Source organism: Rhineura floridana, chromosome 16 (genome assembly GCF_030035675.1).
Source record: "Rhineura floridana isolate rRhiFlo1 chromosome 16, rRhiFlo1.hap2, whole genome shotgun sequence".
In the NCBI taxonomy this organism is placed as follows: Eukaryota; Metazoa; Chordata; class Lepidosauria; order Squamata; family Rhineuridae; genus Rhineura; species Rhineura floridana.
Window position 1 is genome coordinate 20558727 of NC_084495.1, and position 27806 is coordinate 20586532.

General features: G+C 46.1%; 3 protein-coding genes across 4 annotated transcripts; 2 read left to right on the forward strand and 1 right to left on the reverse strand.

Annotated features, from left to right (window-relative positions):
- The first annotated feature begins 47 nt into the window (after positions 1-47).
- PIN4 (peptidylprolyl cis/trans isomerase, NIMA-interacting 4) lies at positions 48-3460 on the forward strand. 2 transcript variants are annotated; one of them, XM_061598280.1, is made up of 4 exons: positions 48-190; positions 1341-1411; positions 2215-2334; positions 3287-3460. In XM_061598280.1, the coding sequence occupies exons 1-4, from the start codon at positions 151-153 to the stop codon at positions 3443-3445; spliced, it is 390 nt and encodes a 129-aa protein (XP_061454264.1). In that variant the 5' UTR covers positions 48-150; the 3' UTR covers positions 3446-3460. The 2 variants fall into 2 exon arrangements, with proteins under 2 accessions (XP_061454264.1, XP_061454263.1); XM_061598279.1 differs by having other exon boundaries at positions 49-190; positions 1338-1411.
- A 1086-nt stretch (positions 3461-4546) lies between these two features.
- On the forward strand, positions 4547-16957 carry GLA (galactosidase alpha). The gene is made up of 7 exons (XM_061598274.1): positions 4547-5027; positions 9945-10119; positions 10998-11175; positions 12029-12120; positions 13093-13254; positions 14504-14701; positions 15787-16957. Exons 1-7 carry the CDS (start codon positions 4840-4842, stop codon positions 16099-16101), a joined length of 1308 nt encoding a protein of 435 aa, XP_061454258.1. The 5' UTR covers positions 4547-4839; the 3' UTR covers positions 16102-16957.
- Positions 16958-18570: 1613 nt separating this feature from the next.
- On the reverse strand, positions 18571-26987 carry RPL36A (ribosomal protein L36a). Its single transcript, XM_061598282.1, has 5 exons — positions 26841-26987; positions 20521-20626; positions 19651-19718; positions 19157-19279; positions 18571-18643 (listed from the first exon to the last, which is right to left on the reverse strand). The coding sequence occupies exons 1-5, from the start codon at positions 26841-26843 to the stop codon at positions 18623-18625; spliced, it is 321 nt and encodes a 106-aa protein (XP_061454266.1). The 5' UTR covers positions 26844-26987; the 3' UTR covers positions 18571-18622.
- Positions 26988-27806: the final 819 nt, after the last annotated feature.

The following is a 27806-nucleotide window of genomic DNA, read 5'->3' on the forward strand; positions in this document are numbered from 1 at the left end:
GACAGGTCAGCGAAGCCCCGCCTGCAGGCAGGCATCTAATTGGCCCGATCTCGCCAAGGAAGTGGAGCCCTGAATGTGCCCGTCGCGCTTGATGATGTCAGAGAAGAGTGACTCCCGTGTGCTTTGGAGAGGGAGCAAGAAGCCGTAAACATGCCTCCGAAAGGGAAAAGCGGCGGCAAAGGGGGGAAGGGTGAGGGATGAAGGCGCCGAGCAAGGGGTGGGAGGAGGAATTCCAGCTGGAACCAGGGGACACAGCAGTCGTAATCTCCTCTGTCTCTTACTCCCGGATTTGCTAACAACAGGGAAGCCAGGAATCCTGATTCCTCTTAACTCCTAGAAGAAAATATACAGCCCGAGAGACTCAGCCCCACACTCGCTTTTTTTGGCTGAAGCTGCCTAACGCTATACATTTTAACCCAGTTTGAAACAGGTTTAAGTATCAGGATGGTCTGCAGGGATTTCTGGGCCATGTAGTTGTGTGAGGGTGCCTGGAATGTCTTGATTGATTTCTAGCCCCTTTGCAGACTGACAGTTCCCTGGCATTGTTTGTTTCAGGAGCGTGAGAAGTTTGTAGTTTTGAAAAACTGGTTTATGCATATAGCACTTCATAGATCAGGGATGGGGAACCTGTGGCCCTTCAGATGTTGTTGGACTCTGACTGCCATCAGCCCCAGCCTGTATGGCCAGGAATGATGGGAGGTGTGTTCCCAAAAACTGGAGAGCCGCAAGTTCTCCAGCCCTGTCCTGAATGGAACAAACCAGCTGTTAGGATGCGTGGTGTTTTTGTAAAGAAAGTAAGGCAATACTTTTTATTAGGACTGACTAAAGAGTCACAAATCAGTGAGTAACTTTTCATACTGTCCAGAACTCTGACCTGAACTTACAAGAGCTGAACAGGGTGCTTTATAACAGATGCTACTGAAGGTCGCTGATTCATAGGGTCACTGTAAGTTGTAATCGACTTGAAGGCATATAACAACAAAACCAGAACTCTTCTTCAGGCTGAATATTAAGCAAAACAGGGATGGGAGGAGAAAAGAAAAAAACTGGGCATGGTGTTGGAAGTACCCAACACTATGGTTTGTGGTGCTTCCATGTGCTTTTGCTTCCTGCCTGCGTTCAAATGTGTGTGGTGGTGGTGGAGGAGGAGCAACCTTTACCCCACAACAGATTGAGCCTATCGTGCATCTATGCATTTTCATGAAACTAGCCACCTGGAGTTGGGCTGCACCTGACAAGCAAAGCCCAGGACAGGGGTAAGCTTGGCACTATAGAAGGAAGGTGCCATTGCCCATCCACGTTGTCTCACTGTTGCCACTGGTCATGTGTTTTCAAAGCAGGTGCATCCTCTGGCAGTGATGCTGCAGATAAGAAAGCCCAGGGCCCTAAAGGAGGTGGCAGTACTGTGAAGGTGGGTGTTTTGTGTCATTTCATCTTGGATGGAGTCTTTGGGAGTGCAACTTTACACAACAAAAGGGAATGGGAAGCGCCCCGTGAAAAGTACAGCATTGTGTTACTCAGTTAAATTGGGGTGGGTGCTTTGTTTCCTAGTCTGTCACCACTCACTTACACAGCTACCTTGATACTGATCCCCCTAGGGGTGGGGAACCAGGTGTTGCTGGACTATAACTTCCACCATTCCTGATGATTGGCCATTCTGGCTGGAGTTGATAGGAGTTGGAGTGCAGCAACATCTGGAGGGCCACAGGTCCTCACATCTGCCCTGCAGTAATGACTCTCTGCTTGGACATCCCACGGTATTGTGACTAGGTGCTGGAAGCCGGATCAAATAGCAGTCAAGTGTCAGAAGTGTGGTCAGAATTGAGGTGGGGGTAAAGACATAGCGATTTGTTGGATTACCTAGTGAGGGACTGCATTGTGTGTTCTAGTAATTGATTGTTACATTGATTCATTTAATATTTGTATGGCACTTTTCCAGCAACCAAGTTGAGCTCAAAGTACCTCACAACAGTAATAAAGCATTAACAAATGAAAATAGCACATCTTACTACAGAAAGAAAATATCCAGTAAAAATACAATAAGTACAAGAAATGAGTCAGAACAACGAAAGTACAATATATACAATAACTGAATAAAAAAATGGTAAATCAAAAAATATCAATGTTATGTCCGGCATGTCAGTCAACCCTGGTGGCTGAGGATGATGTTCGTGTTTTTTCAGTGTGTGTCTGATCTGCATTCTGCTTTTCTAGGTGAGGCATATTTTGTGTGAGAAACACAGCAGAGTCCTGGAGGCCCTGGAGAAACTAAAGGCTGGGGTGCGCTTCAGCGAAGTAGCCTCTCAGTACAGTGAGGACAAAGCCAGACAAGGGGTATGTGCCTCTTCCCCCCCCCCCAAATCAGTGCAGGACTAGGGCAGTTGATAGAGCATCTCCAGCTACAGTGGCCACTTTCCTTTCTCTGCCCTGAGGACTTGAGGGAAGGGGGCAGTGAAGGTGTGCTCTTGCTCGCACCTTAGCAGCCTATTTCGTCCTGGGAGCAACGGTCATATTTGGGAGCACTGAGCTAGTTGAGATCTGGACTTAAAGGGCCAGAGTGAAGTTTTGTGGCAGCAGCAGAGAGACTCAACCAAGTGAAAGTTGTGTGTATAGCACTTTGCAGAGTAACTTGAGCAAAAACAAAAAAAACCCCAGATCTCTGGCCCCAAAAAGCTTATAATAGAAATCCTAACAGGAGAAGAATTTGGGGTGGGGGGCGAGGAGAGGGAAAGGTAACAAAGGATGAACACAGCCAAATTGTTGATTTGGTATCTTAGTAGCCTGTCCAACAGGGAAAGCAAAATAGTCTTGTCAGGAACATGTGGCAAGCAAATTACAGTTTCTTGGAAACGGCACCGAGGTCAAGACTTGTGATCAATAGCTGTACATATTATAGAACGGGTGAGCAGAAGGTAGATGGGACCTACTAGTATGTTGCTGGATGATTTCCAGTAGAGTGGCAAGGGTTTTGGACTCTCAGTTGTTTGACAATATCAACAATATTTCCCACCCCTTTCTAAATTAGGCTGTTGGAATCCCTGATCTGCATTAGCTCGGATGTAGATTTGGACTTGTAAATACAACGCACTCTGGTGTGTGGGCTCATGGAGTACAGTACCTGCCCCTTGCAATTTCCATTTGCATCTGGCTCTACCCCCTGAGCCATTCTTTTGCACCTGGCTCTAGTTGGTGGCCCTTGGAGTTCTAAGAAAAACCAAAGTACTGGAGTCTGGCAGAGATCCCTGCTTTACCGCTTTCACAGCCCCCAATTGTGTTCCTTTTCCAGGGAGACCTGGGCTGGATGAGCAGAGGCTCTATGGTGGGACCATTCCAAGACGCAGCCTTCGCCTTGCCAGTCAGCAGCATGGACAAGCCCGTGTACACAGACCCACCTGTCAAAACCAAGTTTGGCTATCACATCATAATGGTTGAAGGGCGTAAATAAAAATGTTCTCTGCAATGCTGGGAAGTCCTTGTCTTTCATTTAGTCCAGGTGGGGGGATCTTTGTCCCTCCAGATGTTGCTGAGCTACAGCTCCCATCAGCCCCAGAAAGACTGGCTAATGGCCAGGGATGATGGGAGTTGTAGTTCAGCAATATCTGGGGGACCAAATATTCCTCACACCAGCAGATGTGAAGGCCCAGAAAAAATTGGGGAAAAACTGGTTTTTGCCTTTTTTCTGAAGCTGTTTTTTGTCTTCTGAAAAATTGGGAAAAACAGAAAAGTTGGTTATCTGTCCCCTCCCCCAATTTCCCTGTTTCCCCCCCCCAGGTCTTCACATCTTTATCCACACCTGATTCAATCCTTTAATATGGTGGTGTGGGAAACCTTTTTCCCCCAAGATGTGTCAAGTCTGGTGAGTGCATGCAGCGGTATGCGCTTCTGTCATTTGATGGGCTGTAGGAATGGTGGAGTGGAAACACTGGTGGCGGAAGGGGGGTTTAATTTAGAAAAAAGGCACCTGAAGAGGGACATCTTTGAAATTACACATGGTGTAAAGACAGTGCATAGTTTTTCACTCTCTGACAATACCAGAACTCTCCTTAATCCAATGAAATTGACTAGGGCTAGATTTGGAACAGACATTAACTTATGAAATATTGCCACAAGGGGTGATGGCTTCTAGTTCAGGCAGCTTTAAAAGAGATTTAGAATATTCATAGCAAATAAGGCTGTCTTTTGGCAAGTAGTCACAATGGCTATATGCTACCTTCAGGGTCAAAAGCAGCATGACTCTGAATACGTTGGTGGGTATATGACGGAGAGCCAGTCGTATAGCCAGTGTGGCGTAGTAGTTGCGGTGTTGGACTACGACCTGGGAGACCAGGGTTCGAATCCCCACACAGCCACGAAGCTCACTGGGTGACTTTAGGCCAGTCACTGCCTCTCATCCTCAGAGGAGGGCAATGGTAAACCCCCTCTGAATACCGCTTACCATGAAAACCCTATTCGTAGGGTCGCCATAAGTCAGGATCGACTTGAAGGCAGTCCATTTTCATAACGGATATATTCTAATTACGGCTGGGTTGCGAAAGAGTTAATGCCTCTTCTCTCCCTGCTCTGTCGTGTGACTTCGCCCCCGTACAATCCCGATTTCACGTGACCTTCCTCGTAGAAGAGAAACCGGTCGTTCTCTTTCTGCAAGATTGTCCCCTCCTTCACAGGCTTCTAAGGAGTGGATTGATTCCTCCCACAGGTCGCCTGAGAGCTGTGTGATTGGCTGAGCGGCGAGAGCGAAGCGCTGCGATTGGCTGGCGTGCTGCCCCTGGCGTCGGGCAGACTGAACTCTGTTTGCAGTGGTCCCAAGCTCGGGAGTGGCGGAACCGGAGGGAGGCGAGAATGCAGCGGAGCGGAGCGTCGAGGGCAGCAGCCGTAGCAGCGCTGGCGGTTGAGGTGCTGGTGTCGCTGGCCTGCCCGGCGAGCGCGCTGGAGAACGGGCTGGCGCGGACGCCGCCCATGGGCTGGCTGCACTGGGAGCGCTTCCTCTGCGAGACCGATTGCGTCCGATATCCCCGCCGGTGCATCAGGTAGGCGTCTGGGAGCTTGGCCTAAGACGGCCGCCAGCCGGAACGTGGCTTTTTAATTCTCTTTTCTGCTTGCATGAGTGCGAGCGCACCAAAGGGATGTGTGGCACTCCTCACATGTTCAGGGGCGTTCTTGGGTTTTATGACGCCCATCTTCGTATGCATTTGGGTTAACATGTCGTCAAATTATAATAGTTGGGCTCAGTCGACAACGCCAGGACCGTTTTATCTCCTGCTACAGCTGGGACGGTTGTGTTATTACAAAGGATTCTGTGGTGAACCGTCACTCTGCTTATCTTGCTTTGAGGTTTGTATGGAAACGCCACAGTCTGTGCCTCTTGCACTTACTGGCATTTGGTCATGAATCCTCACCCACCCACGCATGCACATACACCCTTCTTTATACCTGTGACGCACACTTTTATATCTGCGTGTATTAGAGAGAGAGATCTGTTATGTGCATCAAGTTCATGGAAGGTTATGCCACAATAAATCTTTAAAGGTGTTACAAGACTTTGTGTATGACCTGTATCAGTTGTCATTTCTTCTGTGAGCTAAGACAGGCCTTGGATGGGGAACTTGTGGTCCTCCAGATGATGTTGGAGTACAGTTCTCATCTTCCCTGATGGTTGGCCATGTTGGCTGGAGCTGATAAGAGTTGGAGTCAAACAACATCTGGAGGGCCACAGGTTCCCCAATCTTGTGTGCTTTAAAAAAGGGATGACTCTATGGAGATAGGAGGTTACAGATAAGTTTTCCACTTTTTAAAATGATGTGGTTCCTTTGCTTTTTAAGAGCTGCATACACCAACAGGTGATGCTTTTCCCTCTGTGAAGATTGTGGAGAGGGACAGTTTCATCTGTTGACTGCCTGTTTTGCAGATGTTAAAGGGACAAGAGCCTTTGCTCTTGAAAAAGTTAAAGGTGAATGCCAGATGTGTTAATTCTCTGACATTGTGAAACTCCAAAATGGGAATTTGTGTCCACATATTCTAGTATGTGCTGATGATCTCCGCTTTTGACAACTGTCTCTATTTGCCATGTGCCATTTGATGGGAAACCGTAGCATTCGCTGGAGCTATACTGTCATTTGTGCTGTTGTGGAAGTATTTAGCGGGAGATGGAAAATACCTTGAAATTCTAATATAATTTTAATAACCCCGTTTTTACTGGCATGTGTGATCTGGACTCACTTAAGAAGTGGTCTAATCATCAAAATGAAGGGGTAGAATGGAGTACATACCGCATCAGATTGCAGATCAGTTTTCGCCTAGATAAACAACAGTAATAACAAGCTCCCTGTAAATAGCAAAGTAGATCAGCAGAGCTAGAACCTTTCTGGCTGATGGACTAAGTTTTTAAGGTGTTTCCTAGTAGGAGAGAGGGAGAGAGGGGGAGAGAGAGAGAGAGTGGGGGAGAGGGGGAGAGGGGGAGAGATTAAAAAGTAATACTAGCCTGCAGTCGGAAGTGGTTCAGTCCACTGTGCTACCTCATTCTGCTAAGTGTGTAAACCCAGACCAAAGATACAAATTGTACAGTTTGCACAAATCATATGACTGACTTGACTTGGCAGTAAGACTCTCTCCCTGCTTGCTGGCCTCTTTCCACCTGGCCTGGAAGGGTGGGGCCTTGACTGACTGCAGCTGTAAAAGGTATCACTACCTGAAGATGCCAGAGACCACCTTGACTGTGGGGTGTTGTTTAGGGGCTTCTGTTTGGGTAAAAGTTTAATTTCTGATGATCGGTTTTTTGTTTTGCTGTTATTGGGATTATGCTTCTGTATTTTATTGTTGGATTTTATTAGGAATTATAAGGATGTATCCATTTATTGTATGTTTTTATGATGTTTTTGTTAACAATGACCATTTGAATTTATTTCTTACAATGAGTTATGTAACTTTTTTTCTGTTCATGTTGTGAGCCGCCTTGTGCATAAATTGTTATGGAAAGGCGGCATACAAATAAACAGTGATGATGATGATGACTTCTGGTGTTCCACTTAACTTTTTTGTGCCTTAAGTGCAAAGAAGACCAATAGCGGCTTGCCTGTGGCTGCTATTGTGGTTTCCTCTTTAAAGGTCTTTGTAGCCTAAAACTAAGGTATTCCACACTCCAGGGATTGTGTGATTCAGGGAATTAGCTAAGCTTTCCATGCCATGGGATGGAACTCAATCATCATGATTTATTTTTACATAGTGCCACTGGTGCACACAGGCATTTTATAGAATGGTAGGTCCTTGTCCCAAAGAACTTAGTTTTTCCAGATGGGATGAGAAAATTTGATATAATCTGAGGAAAGAGCAATGAGGCATTGTTGCTGCTTGGAACCATAAGAGTTTAAGCTTCACAGAAAAGCTGACTTTTGGGGAGAGATTTAAAGGCTATCACTATGAAGTTCAGAATGCATAATGGTATTGCTTCATCAGTAAGATGAATGGGTGGGGCTTATGGCACTTCTCAATAGTCATTATTCTATTAGCAACATTTCCATCTGAATGATGATATTTCATCAGAAGCAGAAACAAGCTTCCATGTTGTGGTTGGCAGTTTGTAACCCAGGTATTAACGCAGGTATTAAATACCTTCTAGGTGTGTTTTTGGGGGGTTGCCAGTAGAAGCAGAAAATAGTTCTATTTTCGCTATAGAAAAACATAATGTAGATCTTCTCTTTCTGGTGCTTTAATGTCAACCTGGTTGGTTATCTTGTCAATAAATGCAACCTGTTGCTATCCACCAAGATGTGTCTTCTCCATCCGTCAGACAGTGCCTGGCTTGCAAGTCCCAAGGAGTGACATTAGCAAAGTCATGACTTTTCGCATGGTTTCCTTCCCCGCCCCACACCACTGTTTTGCCATGTGAAGCAATGACCTGATCTGCGATGCCTCTTCCCCCTTTCCTGCCACCAAGGCCACAATTCTCTTCCCGGCAAATGGGGTGGGGTGGGGACAAAAGAAACAAAAAAATGACAAGGAGGTGAAAGGACTACAAATGGGGAGGAAGAAACAAGGGTCCATGGAGGTGGCACGGGTGAAGAGGTTCTGGTTGATCTCCCTCTGGCCTTTTCTCTAGTGCCTTCCCCCCTTTCCCTGCTGTGCTTGCCTTGCTGGAGAAAGGCCAATCTGCCTGCCTGCGTATTGTGCCCCATATATTTTTAATGTTCACCACCCAGAGAGCTGTTGCTAGTCGGGCGGTATATAAGCTTAATTAAATAAATTAAATAAAATATATGTGCAAGGCATGTGCCATTTCCATTACAGATTTCTAATTCTCGCGTGGGGCTGCTTTCATGCCAGGATTGAGTAACTGATAAATATATCCGCACAAAACAAGTTGATGACTGATGTAAAGATTCTGATTTAATGCACGTGCGATAAACAACCCCCCCCAAAAAGGGGGGAAAAGGTGTGTGTGCACGAGTGGAAAAAACCTGTGCCTGTGCATAACGGCTGAGAGACTGATGATGATATTTAGCAATTGGTAAGGAATGCACATTGGGGTACAACATAATCCACATAATCATTTATCCGCCCACTGGTGTGTATCCGGATTCATTACAATCCAAACAGAATCAAATTATAAAGATGCGTACATCAGGGGAAGGTTAGTTTTAAATTGCACAGAGATAAAATGGACGGACAACTTCTTAAGCAACTGGTGTGCATGTACCCTTAGTATATTTTGTATTTATTTAACGGAATTTGTGTACTGCTTAATCATAAAACCTCTAAGTGGTTTACACTAGATGGGATATGAATCATGGAAAACTTAGTTTATCCAATTACCATAATCATTTTATTTGTTTAGCGATATGCCATTACAAACGTAGATCATTCAAGGCTGAGACACAAATTTAGCTCTTAAATTCCTAGCTGCCAGGGGAAATAAGGAAACACATAATGATATATATATTTCTTTGTCCGATAACAAAAAACACACAAACTCACTTGGTGAAACAAAATTTTTCCTATGGCTAAATTCAGACAGCTATTCCTCACGAGGATCTTTATATAAAGGACACTGGGTAACATAGACATCCTCTATAGCTATTTTACAAAACACTCAAAACCGGTATTCTAAGGGAAGTTTTTTATAACAGCCGTTGAGAAATGCAGAGGTCATTTATCATTACCTCCATTAGTTCTCATGGACGTAGTAATCTGTATGTGTGTTGTACCACTTTGGACTTCAGGTGGGAACTCGCATGATGGAATGCTCCTCCATCTAAAAAATAATCCCGCACACAGAAGACTTGTATTTCAGGGAAATGACTAAGCTAGAACCCTTCTGTTCTCCCTGATGTGCTAGCTTTCTGCATGGATGGATTCTTTTCATTTTTTGAAATGGCACCTCCAGTGTGAAGTGGTGCAACACAAGTCTATAATCTACACAAGAACTAGATTTAAGACTGCTAAATATTGATGGATGTGCGTGTCTGTACTTGCTTATGATGTATATATTTTAAAACAGTAAAGCAATAGGACATTGGATCCTACTTGCTGCTTTGCCACCCAAACACTCAGCTGAGTGTTGGCATCCAGCTTTGAGACATAGCCTAGTGGTAGAGCACATCTGTCTGCAAAAAGTCCCAGGCTCACTCAGTCCTTGGCATCTCCAGTTAACAGGACCAGGCAGCAAGGGTGATGGGAAAGATCCTTTTTGCATGAGACCCTGCAGAGCCTCTGCCAGTTAAAGAGTCGATAGTGCTGAGCTAAATGGGCAAAGAGCCTGACCTGATGCAAGGCAGTGTCACTCAGTGGCAGAGCATCTGCCTTGCATGCAGAAGGGCCCAGGTGCAATCCCAACATCTCCAGGTAGGATTGGGAGAGCTACTGCCAGCCAGTGTAGACGATACTGAGCTAGATGGACTATGGTCCCATGACTTTCTAGCTCCCGTTAAGCCCTGCCCATTTGCCCTCTCCAGCGAGCAGCTGTTCATGGAGATGGCAGATACGATGGTGTCCGATGGATGGAGGGATGCTGGGTACCAGTATCTGTGTATCGACGACTGCTGGATGGCTCCAACACGCGACAAGCAGGGCAGGCTCCAGCCGGATCCAAAGCGTTTTCCTAGCGGGATTGGCAAACTAGCAGACTATGTAAGTGGACGATTGATAACTTTCTCCCTGAAGCTTCTTTCACCTCGAAGAAGTTGAGAATATATAAAGGAGGTGTTGGAAGAGGCTGCTGCTGCTGCTGACATCCGAGTCCCTTCCGGAGGAGGTTGGGAGTTTGCTGACCTGCTTCGGTTTCCTAGTCTTCTTTCTATCCAGGTCTAACTGCAGCACTATAGAACTGCAGGGCTGAAAGTGACCAAGGTGAGGAATGACCCTCTCTGGGTGCAATCGTCCGTAAGAACGGTTAAGAATTGTCCTACTGGTTCAGACCAATGGTTCATTTAGACCAGCAACTGGCTTCCATACAGAAGTCCAGCAATCTAGAATCTCACAAGCAGGATGTGAAGGCAACAGCTCCCCCTAGTTCTCTGCCTCCAGCATCTGGTATTTAGATAGACAGCCCACTGAACATGGAGGCTTCACTTTGCTAATCTGTGTTATGACATGTGTCCTTAGGAACATGAGTGTGTGAACTTGCCACCCACATGTCCCATGAAACACACCTCCTTGAGAGGAGGGGGATCTTTTGCTAAGGATAAAACAAGTGCTTTGCCCTGAAATGTGCCTAAATGGTGCGTATATAACCCAAATGGGGTGGGAATTATAGTCCAGCAAGCTCTAGGGCCTTGCCCCTCGTAACACCTGGCAGTGGCCACTGATAGGATAGTCCCATCCTCCATGTACTTCTCTTGTGTTGATCCCTTTGTGACATAGCATCATAACCCTCCTTTGTAGAAAACTATTGTACCCTTTCTTACCCTCTTTCTTTTTAACAGGCCAAATTATTTTGACCTCAGCTCATGTATGTTTTCCACTCCTCTGATCTTGCCATATTTTGCCTTTCAACCTCTGTCATCCAGGTCCACTCCAAAGGACTGAAGTTTGGCATTTACGCAGATGTTGGGAATAAAACATGTGCCGGTTTTCCTGGAAGTTACGGCTACTACAATCTGGATGCAGAGACCTTTGCTGCCTGGGGGGTGGACCTGCTGAAGTTTGATGGCTGTCACTTTGGGACACTGGAGCTGCTGGCAGAAGGTGGGTCCCAGATCTGGACTTGCCAGGAGGCCAGAGGGGGGGCTTTAGCCTGGACGGAACTTGCTGTTTTTTAGAGACCTCCACCCAGTTTACTTGTCTAGAAATGGGGGAGAGGGCTGTCCCCTTCTCTGCCCTCCCAAAACCACTTCCGCAATCTCAGACAATTTGCTGGACTGTCTACAGTTGGGAGAAGCCACTTGCAGTTTCTATTCTGCCCTCCCATACTCAACAGATCCTTGTTCCAAAGGCTGTCTTCCATTAAGGGCCTTAGTCAGTTTCAGTTATTTATTATTGCATTTATATCCCGCCATTCCCCCAAGGAGCTCAAGGTGGCATACATGTTTCTCCCTCTCCATTTTGTCCTCACAACAACCCTGTGAGGTAGGTTAGGCTGAGTGAGCTTCCTGGCTCAGTGGAGGATTTGAACCTTGGTCGCCCAGGTTCTAGTCGTGACACTCGAAGCACGTTGCCACACTGGCTTTCTGGTGCCACATTTTAAGAAGGGCACTGACAGATTGAAGCATGTTCAGAGGAGGTGACCAGTATGGGGATGGGGGTCTGGAAGTCAAGTTCAATGTGTGCAGGGATGGGGAACCTGTGGCCCTCCAGATTGCATTCCAGTTTGCAAAAGCTGCAGCCAGCAGGGCCAATGATCAAGGATGACAGGAACTGTAGTCCCTCAGTATCTGGAGGGCCACAGGTCCCCACCCAATCCAGAGCCAGAATTAAGTCAAATGGGCCCCGTTGACCCCTAAATTGCATGCCCTTGGAATTTTCACTTCCGCATTGCAGACCTTGGAAGGAAGGCTTGGCTTCTTGTTTTAATTCTAGGGTCTCTGTTCCTTGCCATCAGGTTATAAGAACATGTCTCATGCTTTGAATAAAACCGGCAGAAGCATGGTGTACTCATGCGAGTGGCCGCTGTATGAGCGATACCTGCAGAAGGTAAGGAGAGGCCGCTTTGCATACTCGCTGTTGTCCTTGCTGAAGAGTCAGGAGGGGGCGATAGCCCTCTGTGTCAGCTGAGGAAGGAGAGGCTGTGTACCTGTGTTTGTGTATGCCCGTGATTGTGTTTGTGCCCACACACGTGCACATGCTGCATGCAGGGGAGTGTGAGGTGGTCACACCTACTGCCAAGAAAACCTGGCTGAAAACGGTTCCCTGTTCTTGCTGCAGTGTTGGAATGTATTGTTTTGTCTCTTTGGAGGACAAGAAGGGGAAAGGGAGATGTCAGCTCTATGAGGTAAACGACTGCAGAACTTGTAAAGAGTGAGCAAGCACCTATCCAGGTCCTTTCCACTCTTCATTTAAAACCAAGGAGAGCCAGTGGTGCAAAACCTTTTTTTGGGTACTGCCCTGCACACACTCTAGTAGAAGATCCAGCTAACCTGGTGTGCACCCTCACCTACATTCTGGTGTGATGTTTAAGAGGGCAAAAAGTGAACTCGGTGGATGTAGACGAGTTGCTGTCTCTCAGCCTTGGCCCTCCATTTGTAACGAGTAGCCTACCTTGCAGGGTGGTTGTTAGGCCTCCTAAAAGCATGTGTAATACACATGCTTTGTGTGTGAAAGATCCCAAGTTCAATCCTTGGCATTTCCAGATAGGTGTGGGGAAGAACCTTGTTTGAAACTAGACAGCCCCTCTAGTTGGTGTAGAATCTACACAGCAGACAGTACTGAGCAAGATGAACCATGGGCTGAATATATATAAGGCAACTTCCTATGATTTCTGAAGCATGTTGAACGTACACAAATAACATCAGTTCCCGAGGTTCTTCCGTGTGCATCCTGAAATCAACACAATCCGTTCCACTCTGACGCTGGACTCTTGTTTAACTCAGTCTTGGGGACTGGAAGGTGAGAAATATTTTAAATAAATAAGCAAGCCACCTTTTCCTCTTCCCCCCCCCTTGGTAGCCCAACTACACAGAGATCAAACACTACTGCAATTACTGGAGGAATTATGCTGACATCTACGATGCCTGGAACAGCATCAAGAATGTCTTGGATTGGACCTTTTATAACCAGGACAGTATCGTGGACATAGCTGGGCCAGGGGGCTGGAATGACCCGGACATGGTAAGGGAATGTGTTATTGGCTAATTTGTTGCAGATCCCACTCTGTTGCTAAATCCCGTCCCCCCCAGCCTTTCAGAGCCCAGAGGAGGAGGCTGTAGCTCACTGGTAAAACACCCACTCTGCAAGCAAAAGATCCCACGTTCAATCTGTGGCACCTCCCAGTAGGGTTGGAAGAGAGTCCCATCCGAAACCCTGGAGAGCTGTTGCTTGTCACTGTAGACCAGCCTTCCGCAGCCTGGTGCCTTCCAGGTGTTTGGGGCTATAACTCCCATCAGCTGAGGAGTCATTTCTTAATTATTTTTTGGGGCCGTATTATTTGTATGGTGGTAGTGCTACTGTTACAATCTACTGTAGATCAGGCCACAGCCAAGTAGAGGCTCCTGACCCGCTAGTGAGTACCGGTGCTGTAGACCGTACTGAGCTAGATGAACCAGTGCTTTGACTTGCTATAAAGCAGCTTCCTCTGTCCCTAAATAAAGCTCATCCCAACTGTCTGTGCTCCTCAGCAGCTGCTGAAGATGGGGAATCCCTGCTCATTCGTCCACCCGGCAGTGTTCCCCACGTGTCTGCCTTTTCTATATGCTCTCCCAGCTTTTCTGCAGAATGTCTGGATTGTCAGTGGGGGAGGGGGCATGCACGCACATGTAGAGGAAGCAGCATTTCTTAATTTAATGTATTTTTGAATCACTTTCCCCAAAACATTCCAAAGCTATTTAACAATAAAAACATCAATAAAAATGTATATTAAAAACCTTTACAGAGTCCAATACAGGTAGAGGAGGAAAAAATCTCCACTTAAAAGGCTTGAGAAAGGAAGGCCTTCAGTACTTACTGAAAATATAATAGACACTTCCTGTCTGATATGTAGAGAGAGTTCCAAAGGTTAGGATTCCTACATTGTATGGAATGGACCTCTTGATGAGATGGTGTTTGCAGGAGGCCCTTATACCAGGTCAGACCACTTGTTCATGTAACCCAGAATTATCTGCTCAGACTGGCGGTGGCTCTCAAGGGCTTCAGGCAGACACAGGTCTTTCCTACTGTCTGATCTTTTTAACTAGAAATGCCCGGGATTGTATCTGGGACCTTCAGCCTCTGAGCTGCAGGCTGGTGATAATCAAGGGCTGGGTGTGGGGACCTCCAGGGGCTGGCCGCCAGCCTAGTTCAATTGCCTAATGCATTGCCCTAATATGTAAAGAGTTGTAACCCCCTTCCAATTTTATCTTTCCTGCACCACCTCCTACACCAGCTGGTAATCGGAAACTTTGGACTGAGCTGGGATCAGCAAGTAACACAGATGGCACTCTGGGCCATCATGGCTGCTCCACTCCTCATGTCCAATGACCTACGCCGGATTAGCCCACAGGCCAAGGCTCTGCTACAAAACAAGGAAGTGATAGCCATCAACCAGGATCCGCTGGGCAAGCAAGGATATCGAATTACCCAGGTAAGACCACAGGGGGTGGGTGGGAAGGAAATATCATTTCCAAGTCAACGAGTTCGATTTAGTACTGTTTCCAATCTGGATGTCTTTAGCCTTATTACTTTAGCAAAATTTAAAAACGGTACTCATCCAGATCATGATCTAAACAGGAACATTGGAAGGTGCCTTATAGCAGTCAGATTATTAATTCATTGAGCCCCGTATTATCTATTCTGGACTGGCAGTAGTGGGACTTAGGCAGAGGTCTGTCACACCAAGTGCTATCCCATCCTTTTAATGGGAGACACTTTACGGAAGGACTGTACATTTTAAGGATCTCAAGAGCAAATGGTTTGCACCATTAACAGTATGAGCTGGGAAGTTCCCTTTCAATTGTCACCTCAGACGTGAACTTACAGGGCAGCTGCCTTAAGCAAGCTGTCTTTCTCTCTGCCATAGCCAACGCTGATTGATTTAAATCAGGTGGAATCTTTTTCAGTCTGAAAGCCACAGAAGTAAATCCTTTGGGAGGCCGCATGCCAGAGGTGGGCAAGGCCAGAGGCAAAAGTGGGCAGAGCAACAAGTGTAACTCACACCTTTAAACAGTAAGCTACACTCCATCCATACAAAACTCCAGATGTTCCAACACACAACTCCCATCAGCCCCAGATAGCCAATGGACAGGGATAATGGAAGTTGTACTCAAACATCTAGAGGGCTACAGGTTCCCCACCCATGCTTTAAAGCAATAAATGGCATTGGATCAGGGTATCGAAGGACTGTTTTCCTCTAGTATGAACCTGATGAAAACATGAAATTCGCATTGGAGGCCCTCCTTCAGGTGCCCCTACTAGAGAGGGCCTTTGCAGTGGTGGCACCATTTATTGAACACCTTTGCCCAGCAGGTAAAGAAGGCCCTCACATATATTTTCTGTTCTCTGAGGCCTGTTAGTACTTTAATAGTACTGAATGTTTAACAAGATCTGTGCCCTTGCTGCTGCAAGGTTTCTTTGTGAGAAGCTTTGTTTTAATAGAAACAGCAGCTTATGAGCAAGAGTTTTACATGACTGTTCCTGCAGCTACTAATGGATGTTGTGTATTCTTTCCAGGATGACAGCTTTGAATTGTGGGAGCGGCCTCTCTCTGGCGGAGCCTTTGCCATAGCTGTGCTGAACCGGAAGGAGATGGGTGGGCCGCAGACTTTTACCTTCTCTACCGCCTTCCTTGGGAACGGCTTAGCTTGTAACCCTGCCTGCTCCATTAAGCAGATCCTACCCATTAGCAGGGATTTGGGGCTAAAAAACTGGCTTTCATTTTTGAAGGTGGTGGTGAACCCAACTGGCACTGTGCTGCTGAAGACTGTAGTGATTGAGGAGAAGTTGGTTATACGTTACGGAAACAACCACTCTCCAGAATTCTTATAACACAACGGGCTCTTTTCCTTCATTCCTTCCCCTAAGAAGATCTACTCAACAGGCAGCCGTTAACCTTCCTAAACGTCTGGGAAGGGTTGCTGCAACATCTCCTTAGCTCAGTGAATATTAATTGCCAAGAAATGTGCAGAAATGGCCTTTTGCTAATCCTGCGCCGATTTCTAAATTTTCTCTGAAGTGTAACAACCTACACTTCTGGAGAAATAGCTAGTGATTGATGCCTTACTGGTGGTAGCCAAACACAGTATCATCACTATATTTTCTTCTTCTACCTCTTGGGGGTACTGTGCAAGATGAATGTCATATTTTAAGAAAAACGCAGTGACTATCAGCCAATGTCTCCTCCGAGCAGCAATGTGCACCAGTTTTTTCTATTGCCAAAATTGTGGTGAATGTATTGACATTTTTGCCACATGACAAAAAAAATTAACTGTGTTTTGAGGGTGGAAAAATACACAATTGTTTTGAATTGAATTAGTGAAAAATCTGATGTATCTTTTCATTTAGTAGGGCATGCAAATCCATCTCCAAACTTTTGTGCAATATCTGTGTCTGTATTTTGACTTCACCATTTTTACCACAGAAAAAGTTGGTTCAGAGCCACAGTGAGCCAAAAATTGAAGAGATTTGGAATAACTGTATTTAGAACCACAAACTCGTTTTGATTTAAATATGAGTCCACATTGTAACAACTGAATCATCTTTCAAATGAGTCAGAAAAGCTTAAAACCCAAAGATGAATCTGTGATTGTTAAGGGCAAAGTGTGGACACTTTTTTGAACTGGTGCATGTTTAAAATAATTGTATTTTAAAATATTTGTTTAAAGTAAAGCACAATTTGCCACAAGTCAGTAGTCACTTTGCTATGTGTAGTGAATGGCAACTCTGTTGAATACCAAGGCATTAGAGGCTTCAGCTTATTCTAAGTACAATACATACAACCCTGTTACTTTTAAACCCTCCTCTCCCCTAAAGATAGCACATTTGAGATCAGACAGCACCCCCCTTTCTGTTGAACTTCAGCTGCTTGATGAAGACCTATTTCAGCAGGCATTTTAAGCAAACTGTACTATGCCTATTTATTGAAGGTGTGTTTTTACCTGTGGTTTTTATGTTTGTGTAAACCACTTTGTGACCATCTATGCAGAAAGTGTTGTATAAATCAGGAAAAATCCTAGATCTGTGGCTGCTTGTTGTTATATGCCCTCAAGTCAATTCCGACTTATGGCAACCCCATGAACCCTTTTTTTGGTTGCATGAATAGGGTTTTCATGGTAAGGTATTCAGAGGGGGTTTACTATTGCCTCCCTCTGAGGCTAGTCCTCCCCAGCTGGCTAAGGTCTGCTCAGCTTGCCACGATGCACAAGCCAGCCCCTTCCTTGTCTGCAACTGCCAGCTGGGGGGCAAATGGGCTCCTTGGGACTATGCAGCTTGCCCACAGCTGCACAGGTGGCAGGGCACGTAACCCCTGAGCCACTCACTGTGGGGGTGATCTTTAGCTGGTCCTTGACAGCCAGGAGACACGAGTGGGGATTTGAACTCACAGACTCTGGCCTCTCCCCTGTGCTATACCAGCTATCATCTGTAGCTGCTTACAAGCTTGAAATCTCAGGCCACTTCACTAAAATAGTCATTCAACATGATTGTAAAAGTGGTAAATACTGCCAAAATGTTTTCAGTGAATTTTGCATCTCTCTCTGCCACAAACTATATTTCTATTGCTAGTAATGAACACTGTAAATGAAGGAATATGTTCACATGATCAAGTTAGTAGGGTTCTCTGGTTGTTGTATTCCAGGTGCTGCTGTTGATAGGACAAAAAAAAGCTAAAATAGAAAGAACCTAGTCGGTTCGAGACACTGGCTAAGGAGGAAGAAACCAAAGTTTGGTTATGATTTCTTGAAACTGAAGATTTATGTTCAGCTGATGTTAAGTTGTATACATTTGGTAGTTGTATATATTAGACAAATCTCAAAATTTTGCTCCAATACACTTCCCTGCATATTATCTTATGAGCACACAGATTAATAGGCTATACTGATTGGGCTGATTTGTGGCTCAGTCAGACCTGCCCCCCCCCATGGTATGCACTGTGGGCAGATGGCAATTCCCTCCTACATGTTAGGGTTGACTGCTTTACCTAGTTTCCCATGGGGAACACCAACCTACAGTGTGTGACTGCACGTTTAATTACTCACCAGTGAGGAAAGGCACTCTGCCTCTGGCTTGGAGCCACTCTTAGAATTACAACTGCTTAGCTCCAACAGCAGAATCCTAGCAATGAAAATAGTCCCAGAGAAATCTGCTCTGTCAGTGATGAATCCTGCTTATAAAGCGAGATATGCATAAATGCTGAAATGGGGAATTAGCAAATCCCTTGTTTTGGTGTCAATCCTGAGTTTTGTGAGAGATGACATCAAATGAGTTTACTTACACAAAAATGAATTTGCAACACGTGGGTGTGTTTCAACAGGACTTTAATGGGTTTCGTGCCAAATAACAAGATGAATGCCTAGAACTGGATAACCTGGCCCTGTAGGGGAAGAAGAAAAAAACAGAATTAAGTGTATACCACAGCAACTGAAAAGGCATTTTTAACTTGGCAGCTTCCCCCTCCAAGTTTGCAAAAGAGACCCCGTCACTTGCAATCAGCTGACCAGGACCACTCCAAGAAGTGCTGAAGGTACATCTAGAAAATGATTTCAAACCTGTATAACCAATAAGTCCCACGTAAGGGACCATGAAAAGTATACTTTTACATACTCTTTGAACTCATGGCACTCCTCCAAAAATTAACAAGCTCTCAAGGGAAGGCCTCACACAAGGCAGCTGAAAAAATTCACCAGGGTATATATACCTTCCTCATGTACCTATCTATTCATCCAACACTTTCCTGTCATTTTGCTGCACCCAACCCCCTTTTGCAATTTTTGTGATGGTCCAACAGTTATTGTCTCCCAGTCACTAAAAACCCATAGTTAGCCAGAGACGCAACGTCACATGTGGGCCACCGTTGTACAGACCGTAGCTTAGTGCAGCACTGTACCTTTCTCTTCTTGTCTCCTCCCAGCTCAAAGTGCTTGCACCTCTTAATGGCCAGCATCCTTTTTGACCTGCAATTGGGCTCCACACACTCCAGCCTCAGCACAATCTTCTTTGTGGTCTTTGCCTGAAAAAGAAAGCAAAGGCTTATTCAGGCCCTGACCCAGGCAAACATCAACTTTTGCCCTCTACCTTCCCTACAACTACTGCAAAGCAGAAAGAGGAGCAGAAAAGTGAAAACTTTTGAGACCATCAGCCAGGAGAGTTTTCTGTGAAGGTGAAAACACTCTGGGGTTCTTTAAGCTTTTGCAATTTGGGGGAATGGTCAACAATTACATGATCGGAGCTCCTAAAAACGAAGATCAAGTTCTGCAAGTCCTGATATTCATTCACCCGTTCCTCAAGTAAGTTTGAACAAGAATCCTCCAGATCACCTCAGATCCACAGCAGCACACTCGTTTCACTACAAAGTTTCCACAACCCTCTGGTCATGCTCACCTTTTTGCGGAAGATAGGCTTTGTCTGACCACCATAGCCACTCTGCTTGCGATCATATCGACGCTTTCCTAAAGAGAAAAAATCAAATCCTTCAGATAAAAGCAAAGTCTGCTTGAAACTCGCATCCTCGGAACACCATGGGATGCACGTAGTAGGTTGGTTGTCTGTTACTATAACATGCTTTCCCCCCAGCCTCACATCCTTATGAGTGGTAAAGGTTATAATATAAGGCTTCCATGCAGTGTTGGATGGTCTACTGAAATAATTCCTGGATGGTAACGCTAAGTGGGGAAGGATCCCTGTCTCCAGATTTAATAGAAAAGCTTACATTTCCCAATTTATGATTTTGAGATTTCACAGAACCAGGTGATGTTTATCTTGAAAGAGTTAAATATTAGTTTTCATGAGGCTTTTTTATTTTCATTTTATGTTCTGGTGAGGGTCAAGTTCTTTTTTCTTTACCAAGAAATCACACTGTGTTATCTCTGATGTTGTATTGTGTGGTGAGGTGTGCATGAATGTATGCATATAGCTTATCTTCATATTTAACATGAAGTGAACCTGGGGGTCTTTCTGTTTTTCCCCGTTCGGTAGGGGGAGTGGACACAGAGGTCCCACGCCCCAAAATAAAAGCAAAATCTACCAAGTAAAAGACCACATATCTAAGTGGGCTCACTCCATTCTGCCCACATGCTCTGTACTCATTCTGCATTTCTTGAAAATTAATGAAAGATGTGCCCAAGAAGCATTTTGCAAATAGCAACTCACTTTCCAAGAATCTACCCAACAGCCTGGCAAGTTTTTTCTATTTCCCCGGCCTGTTCTTTGTGATCCCAAGGAATCAAAGATCTGTGCAGTTCTGCAACTTACCCTGAGCGTACAAAGATTCTTTGCCCTTCTTATACTGGGTTACTTTGTGGGGCTGGTGCTTTCCACATTTCTTGCAGTAAGTCCTGCGGGTTTTGGGGACATTCACCTGGCAAAGAAGAGAGAGGGTCAGTTTTACAGCAGCAGTGAGCGTCTCTCCTTGGCCTTGCATACAAAAACATTCCCATTTTGTAGTACCTGAGTAATTAGCATGTCACAAGGAAATATAGGATAAGGTGTTCCTCCACAAGACTGATTGAACAGGAAGAGCCATCTGAAGCTCAGCAAGAAAGCAAGTAGAGAAGCCCAGGTTCCATCCTGGGGCATCTCCAGCAGCTGGGAAAGGCTTCTGCCTTGAGGAGCCACTATGAATCAGAGTAAGTAGAGCTGGGCTAGACGGATTTAATATAAGACAACTTCATATAGTATTCATATGCATACCTTAGAATAACCGCCCTGCAAGGCAAACCTTATTATCCTCCATAGGGCAAATGAGGAAGACTGTGGCTGAGCATGTATTGTTTACATAAGGTCCTCTATGAGTTCAGAGCAGAAGTGGGATTCAAACCAGGGGCTTCCCCATTCATAACTCAGTCTCTTAACCACTATGTTACATATCTTTTATCTAGGTCTGTTCCCTTCAAGTCCCAAGACTTTCCAAAAGCCGCCAGTCTTAGTAATGCAAAAACTAAGGGAACTCGGATGCCAAGCTATGATAGCCTGAACGTGCATTAACTATTGTCTCTCATTTTGCAGCTCCAGAAACTCACTACAGAGAAGAAACATCCCAGCTCACTAGACTAGGGGTCAGTTCATATACAATCTACAATAAAATGGGAGATGTTTTACCTGAGCTGGTGTAGTTTAACGTTAAGATTAGGTTGTGATCCTAAAATATCCAGACCTCTGTCATGAACTCGCTATGTAACGTTAGGCAGGCTGCTGCTTCTCTACTCTTGCTGCCTCATGAGATTAACACTGCACATAAACGGCTATGAAAAGGTGCTAGAATGCCAACAATGTTTCTCAATTGCACCACTTCAAAATCGCAAGTCCTATCTATACACAGAAAGTTAGCATGTCAAGAAGGCCACCCTTTGTCTCAGCATGCTAGTTTTCTACCTGAGGGAGTGTTCAAATACACAAACCCTGTCTGAAGTAGTGCAACTTGATTTGCCCCTCAAGTTTTCTCCTCCTCTCTATCCCCATCATTTTCTGTTGTCTCTGCCCTGCAAAATGCCCTTCCCTTTGAATTACTTGAAGCAACCACCAGTTGCTTCAGATGTCTTGTGAAGACGTATCTTTTTACCCAGGCCTGACCCCTAAGATTATACCCTGATCGACGTATTTGAATCCTCTGAATTTGTTTTATTTGCTTTTAAATACCGTTGTGCGTTTTTCTATTGCAGTTTTACATCGGGTTGTGTTTTAATGATATATTGTTGTTTTAGACTGTACACTGCTGAAGAGATTTTTGAAATATTAAGCAGTATTAAAATGCTTTTAAATAAATTAATGTGACAGAGCCAACTACCTTACAAGACTATTGCACCACTCAGTACTTAATCCAGGACAAGACTATGCTGACTGATTTCCAGACACTGGAAGGAAGACTAGTCCCCACTTCCAAATGCTAACCTTAGGACTGTGTACTGGACTTGATTACCCATCCCTTAATATCTTCTACAACATCCTTTGACCTTTTATTATCTGGGCTGGTTGACTGCCGAAGAGATAGGGGCATGTGTAAATCAGGGAGGGAAGAAAAGGGAAGGGTGGGGGGCCAAAGTATAGCAAGATTGGTCGGCAGGCGCTGGAATGGTGCTGGGGGCAGACCACGTCAACGGAGAGAAACAAGGGATAGATACATAATATCCATCCCTTGTTCCAGGTCTGTCCAGAACCAGAAGGAAGCTGGGGGACGCAGGATTCCTACTGACCTTCGACTGCTGATGTGTAATGCCAGGTCTGTAGTACAAAAGACATCTATCATTCATGACTTGATCTTGGATGAATGTGCAGACCTGGCATGTATTACGGAGATCTGGTTGGATGAAACCTCAGCTCCTATTCTTGAGGCTATGTGCCCACCGGGTTTCCGTTACGCACAGCAGCCGAGGGTCGGAAGGCGGGGAGGGGGAGTGGCAGTTATTTACCGAGAGTCGCTGCTCTTTGCCAGACCTCCCCTTCGTGGGACTAGCTTCGTTGATTGTATGTACTGGAGGTTGGGCTCTAAGGGCAGTTTAGGGATCCTGCTCGTGTACCGCCCGCCCCGCTGCACGGCAGACTCCCTGGCCGAGGTGCTCGAGGTGATCTCAGACGTGCGAATGTTGTCCCCAGAGCTGTTAGTTCTGGGTGACTTTAACATACACGCTGAGACCACTCTCATGGGAGCTCCTCGGGATTTCCTGGAAACCATGACTTCCTGGGAACTGCGCCTTAGTAACACTGAGCCCACCCATGTAGCCGGTCATACTCTTGACCTTGTATTTGTCCCGGGGGGGGGAGGGTAGTGTGCTGAAGTTAGGGGCTAATTCTTTTACCCCTGTGTCATGGTCAGACCATTATCTGGTAAAGATGGATCTCTCGATGCCGCACGGCCTCTGCAGGGGTAAAGGTCCTATTAGAATGGTCCGCCCCAGGCGCATGATGGATCCAGATGGTTTCCTGACGGCGCTTGGGGAATTGGAACCCGCTGAAGGTCGCTCGGTCGAAGCCCTGGTGATGGAGTGGAACGAGAGGATCACCGGGACCTTAGACCGAGTGGCTCCGAAATGTCCTCTCCCCCTGAACAGAACTCAAGTAGCACCATGGTATACACCACGGTTGCGTACATTGAGACAGGAGGTGAGACGACTAGAGCGCCGGTGGCGGAAGTCGCGCTCCGAAGATGCCCGAACACAGGTTAGAGCAGCAATAGCTGCCTACCAGGTGGCGGTAAGGGCAGCAAAGAGGGAATTCTTTGCTGCCTCTATTGCGTCAGCAGAGTGCTGTCCCAGGAGGTTGTTCCAAGTGGTCCGAAGCCTGGTCGGTCCAGTTACTCAGGAACCCTTGGAACAGTCTAAGGCCTCCTGTGACAAATTGGCAAAGCACTTTGCTGATAAAATCGAGCACCTGAGGAGCTCGATTCCGTACGCCGTGGATACAGTGAGTGAGCTAGAGTTGGCCAGTTGCAAACCGGTCAAATGGGATCGATTTCGGCCTCTTTCTTCTGAGGATGTGGACAAGGTGCTCTCATCTGTAAAGCCTACCACTTGTCTAAATGACCCTTGCCCAGCATGGCTCCTTATGAGCTGTAAAGAGAAATTGGGTGAGGGGATCAAGGCAGTGGTTAATGCATCCTTGCAAGAGGGTGTTATGCCACTAGCCTTCAAGGAGGCTATTATAAAACCCATCTTAAAGAAGTCCTCCTTGGATCCCCAGATCTTAAACAACTTCTGCCCGATTTCAAACTTACCATTCTTGGGCAAGGTCATTGAGAGAGTGGTGGCAAATCAGTTGCAGACACACTTGGATGAAACGGATTATCTTGATCCATACCAATCGGGTTTCAGGACTGGACATGGAACTGAAACAGCCTTGGTCGCTCTGGTTGATGATATGAGGAGGGCATTGGATAGGGGAGAATTCACCTTCCTTGTCCTCCTGGATCTCTCAGCGGCTTTTGATACCGTAGACCACGGTATCCTTTTAGATCGTCTGGAGAGTTTGGGATTGGGAGGCACGGTCTTACAGTGGTTCCACTCCTTTCTCTCTGACAGGCGCCAACAGGTAGCATTGGGTGAGGAGGTTTCAGACCCTTGGCCTCTCAATTGTGGTGTGCCACAGGGTTCTATCCTCTCTCCCATGCTATTTAACATCTATGTAAAGCCGTTGGGAGAGATCATCAGGAGATTTGGGCTGCAGTGTCACCAATATGCGGATGACACTCAGCTCTATCTCTCATTTAAATCTTCACCGGAGAGGGCTGTGGAGACCATGTCCAAGTGCCTGGAATCCGTGAGTGGATGGATGGGCAGGAACAGGTTGAAGTTGAACCCGGATAAGACCGAGGTACTACTTGTGGGAGACAAGGGAGGGTTAGGAGATGTTGACCTGGTGTTTGATGGGGTGAAATTGCCCCTACAGGACCAGGTCCGCAGCCTCGGAGTTGTTCTTGATTCCAGGCTGTCCATGGAGGCTCAGATTTCGGCTGTGAGCTGGGCAGCTTGGTATCAATTACATCTTATACGTAAGCTGCAACCCTACCTCCCTGTTCAACAGCTCACGCTCGTGGTACACGCCCTGGTCACCTCTCGATTAGACTACTGTAATGCGCTTTACGTGGGGTTACCCTTGAAAATGACCCGGAAATTACAATTTATACAGAATGCAGCGACGAGCTTACTTACCAACAGCCGCCGCCTGGACCACATCACGCCAGTATTACTTGATCTACACTGGCTGCCGGTTGTCTTCCGGGCCCGATTCAAGGTGTTGGTATTAACCTTTAAAACCCTAAACGGTTTCGGCCCTGCTTACCTGAAAGAGCGCCTCCACTGCCACCAACTATGCCGCCCTACTAGATCAGCCACACAAGGCCTTCTCTCAATCCCGCCAACCAAAACAGTTAGGTTGGTGGGTACTAGGGAGAAAGCCTTTTCTGTGGTGGCCCCCACTCTCTGGAACTCCCTCCCATGTGATCTCCGACATGACCCTTCCCTAGACGTATTCCGCAAGGCCCTGAAGACGTGGCTATTCCAACAGGCCTATGAGGTCCTTGGGATGGGTAAATCTCCATGATTTTGTCATCTGTCGTATGCTGCTATTATAACTGTTTTTATATGTACCGATGACTGTCCAATATTTTATTTATTGTTATTATGTGATTGCATTTGAATTTTTGTATTTTATCTCATTTTAATGTACGTCGCCTAGAGTGGCTAATTGCCAGATAGGTGACAAACAAATTAAATATTATTATTATTATTATTATTATTAAATGCAGCCCTTTACTTATTCCCTTGTAAGTGAATGGCCGGCATTCATTTTCAGAAGACTAAGTCAAATGCTGCATCGGGATGGAGCAAAATCTGCCTTCCATCCAGCACTGGATGCCTTCCTTGCTGATGGGGATCCCACAGAGAACGTTAAGGGGGTGATTTTTGCAGCATACAAGCCCTCCATTCTTGCCTTAAAACAGAGAAGCCATATTGATCCATTAAAAAAATGTCAAAATCCATTTAGACATCGCTTAATAAGTGTAATCAAGCAGTATATAAACTGGCAAAACAGTTTTTTTAAAAACATATAGGACAACCAAAATATCTGAAGAGCGAACATGCTTTTCAGTTCACCGCACATCTCACACATTTTACTAGTAAGTATTAAATACCAGTAGTGAGGAAAATGAAATGCAAGTAACTACAGAGCATTTTCCACATTAGAATACAAGAACAGTCACTGTGTGTAAATACCAGCAGAAGGATGAGCATCCACTGACGTTTACGACAGGCTGCTTTACAAAATTCTAGCCTCAGCAGGCCACCAGTTTGCCAAAATTCTCTGCCCGCCCAGAAACTGTGTGTGCATATGCTTTTGGTCTATAGGAGATAATACTGCTATAAATCATGTCAGCATCAAGCAGAACGAAAGCAAGTCCTATAACATCATTAAGGACAAGGATATAAGGCGGCCCATCTAATCCTACATTCTGATCCGACATTGGCCACCAGATGCAACTGGGAAATTTACAAGCAAGACAGGAGCGCAACAGCACTCTCATGTTTATGGCTAGGGCCACTGGCATTCAGAAGCACACTGGAGGTCATAAATAGCCTTAGTTAGTAGCCATTGATCGGCTTACACAACGGAACGCTCCCCCATACGAAAGATAAAATCCTTGCAAATAGACAACTACCATGTCAAGGAAAATGTTGGGTTGGAGCCCATTCCACTGACAGGCTAGTTTTCTACATGCAGGGACTTTAACGTATACGGGAACATTCTGCCGTGTGCGCCTCCACCCGCAACCTGCACCACAGCCCAAGACACCGACCGCTTGGGCCCTACACAACTTAAGCGCGATCAGCACTATCGCCAGAGGGTCAGGGGACAAACAGCGGCAGGGGAAAAAAGCCGGTGTGGGGCCTGTCCTTCCACTCCATGCCCGTTCCGGCCTTGCCAACCTCGGGCCTTTCCCGCCGCCCTTCTCTTGACAACTCGCTAAGCACCCAACCAAACCCCAACACCATATCGGCTGGCCCTCCCCACTTCCCTCAGACCCACTCCCGTATCCCTGCCCCCAGCCCCCGAGGAGGATGGCACCGGATTCGACAACTCACCATCTTGCCAGCAACAACGTCGTCCAGAGAAAGAGCCCCAGCCAGAAAGCGGAAGTCGCCGGTACTCAGGAGAAAAAACACCAAGAAGCCAAAAGGCTAGAGCGTCACGCTCGTCCAGAGGAGAACAACATAAGAGAGCCGTGCCCGCCACCTACCGGAAAGAAAAGGGAGTTGCGGACACGTGTGGTTTTACGTCGGCAAGTTTTTTTTCACGGCACGCTGATTTGGGAGTAACGAAGCCCCATTGAACTCAGTGGGACTTACGCCCAAGTAATAAGCACGGTGAAGATCGTACTCTCTGAGTTGGCATAAGGAGGAGAATTTTGCCAAGTACAACGTTTCGCGATCAGTGTATTATAACGACGGGAGAAGGTGCAGGTGGTGGACTAGATCCCCCTTTACGCGACTCTTAGAAAGACACAGCAGTCTGGCACTGGTTAAAAGCTTCAAATCAACATGCGAACTAAAAAAAAAAAAAAGAATGGCAAGAGGAGGGGATTATACTAGTAGACCCTCATGGCCGGCCCCCACCCACCCCGTTTTATTTAGCCATTTTGTCAGGCAGACAACTGCTCACGTACTCCTTAACGCAGTGCATGACTTGGAAAGAGGAAGCGTCTGTGGCTCGGCTGCTCCGAAGATTTTCTTTTTTTGCACGTTATCTCCAACGGGCCCCACACGTGCTTTCAAGGGCTGCCTTGTGGGCCTGGTCTCTCCTCTACACGCGCACAGCGCAATAATGAGCTTTGCGCTGTCTAACGGGGTCTCTCTCTCCCTGCCTGAGCCAAACAGCTATTTCGCCAGTACTGTGCGCATGCATGGAGAACTCTCCCTGCCTGGAGTTAATCTCGGTTGTGTGGGGCAGGCTGGGGTTGAAACAGAGAACACACAAAGCCCACATCTGGGCAACGGACATGTTATGAAAGAGTGCGGCTGTGTTCAGGCTGTTGAGTTCCCCAGAATTCT

Excerpts from the sequence above, each read along its gene's own strand:
- PIN4 (XM_061598279.1), top strand. The coding sequence starts at position 151 with ATGCCTCCGAAAGGGAAAAGCGGCGGCAAAGGGGGGAAGG. Across the intron at positions 191-1,337 it reads CGGCGGCAAAGGGGGGAAGG|CAGGTGCATCCTCTGGCAGT; the intron begins GTGAGGGATGAA and ends GTGTTTTCAAAG. Across the intron at positions 1,412-2,214 it reads GAGGTGGCAGTACTGTGAAG|GTGAGGCATATTTTGTGTGA; the intron begins GTGGGTGTTTTG and ends CTGCTTTTCTAG.
- GLA (XM_061598274.1), top strand. The coding sequence starts at position 4,840 with ATGCAGCGGAGCGGAGCGTCGAGGGCAGCAGCCGTAGCAGCGCTGGCG. Across the intron at positions 10,120-10,997 it reads TTGGCAAACTAGCAGACTAT|GTCCACTCCAAAGGACTGAA; the intron begins GTAAGTGGACGA and ends TCTGTCATCCAG. Across the intron at positions 13,255-14,503 it reads GCTGGAATGACCCGGACATG|CTGGTAATCGGAAACTTTGG; the intron begins GTAAGGGAATGT and ends CTCCTACACCAG.
- RPL36A (XM_061598282.1), bottom strand. Across the intron at positions 19,719-20,520 it reads AGAATCTTTGTACGCTCAGG|GAAAGCGTCGATATGATCGC; the intron begins GTAAGTTGCAGA and ends TTTTCTCTTTAG. Across the intron at positions 19,280-19,650 it reads AGCCTATCTTCCGCAAAAAG|GCAAAGACCACAAAGAAGAT; the intron begins GTGAGCATGACC and ends TTTCTTTTTCAG.